Here is a 3,078-nt window from a genome sequence, read left to right as displayed (position 1 = left end):
AAAGAAAAAAAAAAAAAGAATTCCATATAAATAGAATCAGAAAGTCCATAGATGATCGTGCCTGGCTTCGTTCACTTACACTGCTTTTGAGATTCATCTATGTTGCAGCAGTATTTTGTTCCTATTATTCCTTTGTATGGGAATACCTATATTTCTTTATAAATTAACATGTTAATTGACCTTCACTTACTGATTGGCATTATCCATTCACTTGTTTATTTGTTGTCAGTTTTAATTTGTTATATATATAGCTGCTATAATCATTGAAGTACAGTTCTTTGTAAGAATATTTCTTTTTTTTTCTTTATGTAAATACTTAGAGAATTAATAGTCCTGGCAGGGATATGTGTATAACTATTCTGTTCAGCTGAACCCTCAGCTGCAGCTGACCCAAAAGTGGCTGAAGTGGAGTTCCCCCAAGGGACTACACCAAAGTACCCACAGATGGAGCCAGTTAGGGTTCCAAAGAATGAAGCACTAAATAACAAATTCAAAGCATTTATTGCGGGAACTTACATGCGGAGGTGCTACAGCAAACTCGCTACAGATGGTAAGTAAGGTGTTCTACCCAGATAAGTCCATGTGGATTGGGTGATAAAGTTTATATGAGGGTTTAAATTATTTGGCTCATGGCTAGGGCTACTTTTTACATGCAAAAACCTAACAATTATCAGTGCCTGAGAATGTTCAGGAACTTCAGCTTGTGTTCAAGACTGCAAGAAATAAGCATTTTAAAACTGCATGAAGTCCAAATTGTCAGTTTTTCTCTTAATCGCTAATGCCTGTTGTATTGTACATAAGAAATTGTTGCCTAGCTCAATATTTTTGATATTGTGTTCTATTTATTTGTGTAAACATCAAGGTGAATAATATCCTTATTCAAATGTTTTATCACAAATTGTGGAAAAATTATATATTTTTCTTGTATGTAATTCTTGGTTGACTTCTAAAAAATGAATCTGTTATTACTTTAAATACATATTGTCATAGAAAATGTAAAATTAACATGCTTAAAACTATAATGATGTTGAGGTTAGAGCATTCTTGAAAAATTAGAATTATGAGAAGAAAACCACAGAAAACTAGAGGGTAGCCAAAATATAAACTACCAAAAACAAAGAGTTACATAACATTTAGCAGAAATACAATTATTTGTACATTTTATATCAAAGATTCATGATATCAGGAGGAAAATCAAGCCCCTATTAGAATAGTGAGAGATGAATTCCTTTATTTCTTTTAACATTTTCAACTTGCCTTGAAATAGACACACAACTTTTAAGTTTACACCACAGATTTAAAACTCATAAGTAGAATAAAAGAAAAATGATCATGCCTACTGCATGATACACTTTTACACTTTTCAAAGGCTGAAACAAAATACTAGCATTCACGCTGCAGGGAACAGCTACCTAATGTCATGATTCTCTGATGGCATCATCATCAATTGTACATTAGTACAATTAACCAGGAAGTTCCACGTTAACCAGTTACTTTCAAACCCTTAATCTAAGTAAAATTTAATTTTACGTAAATGTCTCTTTCAAGAGAGCATAATGAAATGAACATTAGCGGTTAGAATAACACAAAGCTATCTCCCAAGCATCTATTATTTCAAACCTCTTATTCAAGTTATCCTCATCCTCATTAATAAACACTAACTCACACTCTTTTTCCGGTTGGAACCATGGAGGGTGTAGAAGAGAAGAAGAAGAAGAAGGTTCCTGCTGTGCCGGAAACCCTTAAGAAAAAGCGAAGGAATTTCGCAGAGCTGAAGATTAAGCGCCTGAGAAAGAAGTTTGCCCAAAAGATGCTTCGAAAGGCAAGGAGGAAGCTTATCTATGAAAAAGCGAAGCATTATCACAAGGAATATAGGCAGATGTACAGAACTGAAATTCGAATGGCGAGGATGGCAAGGAAAGCTGGCAACTTCTATGTACCTGCAGAACCCAAACTGGCGTTTGTCATCAGGATCAGAGGTATCAATGGTGTGAGCCCAAAGGTCCGAAAGGTGTTGCAGCTTCTTCGCCTTCGTCAAATCTTCAATGGAACCTTTGTGAAGCTCAACAAGGCTTCAATTAACATGCTGCGGATTGTGGAGCCATATATTGCATGGGGGTACCCAAATCTGAAGTCAGTAAATGAACTAATCTACAAACGTGGTTATGGCAAAATCAAAAAGAAGCGAATTGCTTTGACAGATAACGCTCTGATTGCTCGATCTCTTGGAAAATACGGCATCATCTGCATGGAGGATCTGATTCATGAGATCTATACTGTTGGAAAACGCTTCAAAGAAGCAAATAACTTCCTGTGGCCCTTTAAATTATCTTCTCCACGGGGCGGAATGAAGAAAAAGACCACCCATTTTGTAGAAGGTGGAGATGCAGGCAACAGGGAGGATCAGATCAACAGGCTTATTAGAAGAATGAACTAAGGTGTCTCCCATGATTATTTTTCTAAGCTGGTCAGTTAATAAACAGTACCTGCTCTCAATTGGAAAAAAAAAAAAAAAAAAAAAAAAACACTAACTCACAATTTAATGTAGCATCCATAATACAAATTTTTAAAAAATAAACCAACACCAGTGTCTGTTTAATGTTATTTGCATATTATAAATTTGAAGTTTCTACTGATGCTGTCTTCCAAGCAAGATGACATTGTACATACAGGGCTTTAATGATGTCCCTTTCAATTTTTAATTAAAATATTCAATCAAATGGAAAAATTGCGCCTTTTTTCTAAATATATGAAATTAAAGCTCACAAGAGGTTGAGCAGGAAAAACAGAGTCTACAGTCATTAGCATATTAATAGAACTGAGAGCAAGGAAGTGGATAAATGAAGAGATATGAATTGGTTCAGAGACGTCAAGTAAGATAAGTGTCTACTGGATTTTGCAACAATAATATTAGAGGTGACATTGCAGAAACAATTTAGTAAAAGGGTAAGTGCAAAAGAAATGAAGGAGTATTAGAGTGGAGTAGAATGGCTGTAAAGGAAAAGTGAGCTTATAAAGAAGCAGAAATAAGTAGAGGGGTTAGTGAAATAATTTTTTTTTAACTTGTTTATTTTCAAG

The 3,078-nt window shown here is 34.8% G+C and overlaps 1 protein-coding gene across 1 annotated transcript; it reads left to right on the top strand.

The window, feature by feature from the left end:
- Positions 1 to 1,673: 1,673 nt before the first annotated feature.
- On the top strand, positions 1,674 to 2,499 carry LOC116558720 (60S ribosomal protein L7). The gene has a single exon (XM_032288788.1). The coding sequence runs from the start codon at positions 1,688 to 1,690 to the stop codon at positions 2,435 to 2,437; it is 750 nt and encodes a 249-aa protein (XP_032144679.1). The 5' UTR covers positions 1,674 to 1,687; the 3' UTR covers positions 2,438 to 2,499.
- Positions 2,500 to 3,078: the final 579 nt, after the last annotated feature.

Source organism: Sapajus apella, unplaced genomic scaffold (genome assembly GCF_009761245.1).
Source record: "Sapajus apella isolate SASKATOON/1434 unplaced genomic scaffold, GSC_monkey_1.0 scaffold2, whole genome shotgun sequence".
Classification (NCBI taxonomy): domain Eukaryota; kingdom Metazoa; phylum Chordata; class Mammalia; order Primates; family Cebidae; genus Sapajus; species Sapajus apella.
This window is presented reverse-complemented; position numbering and strand designations above follow the sequence as displayed.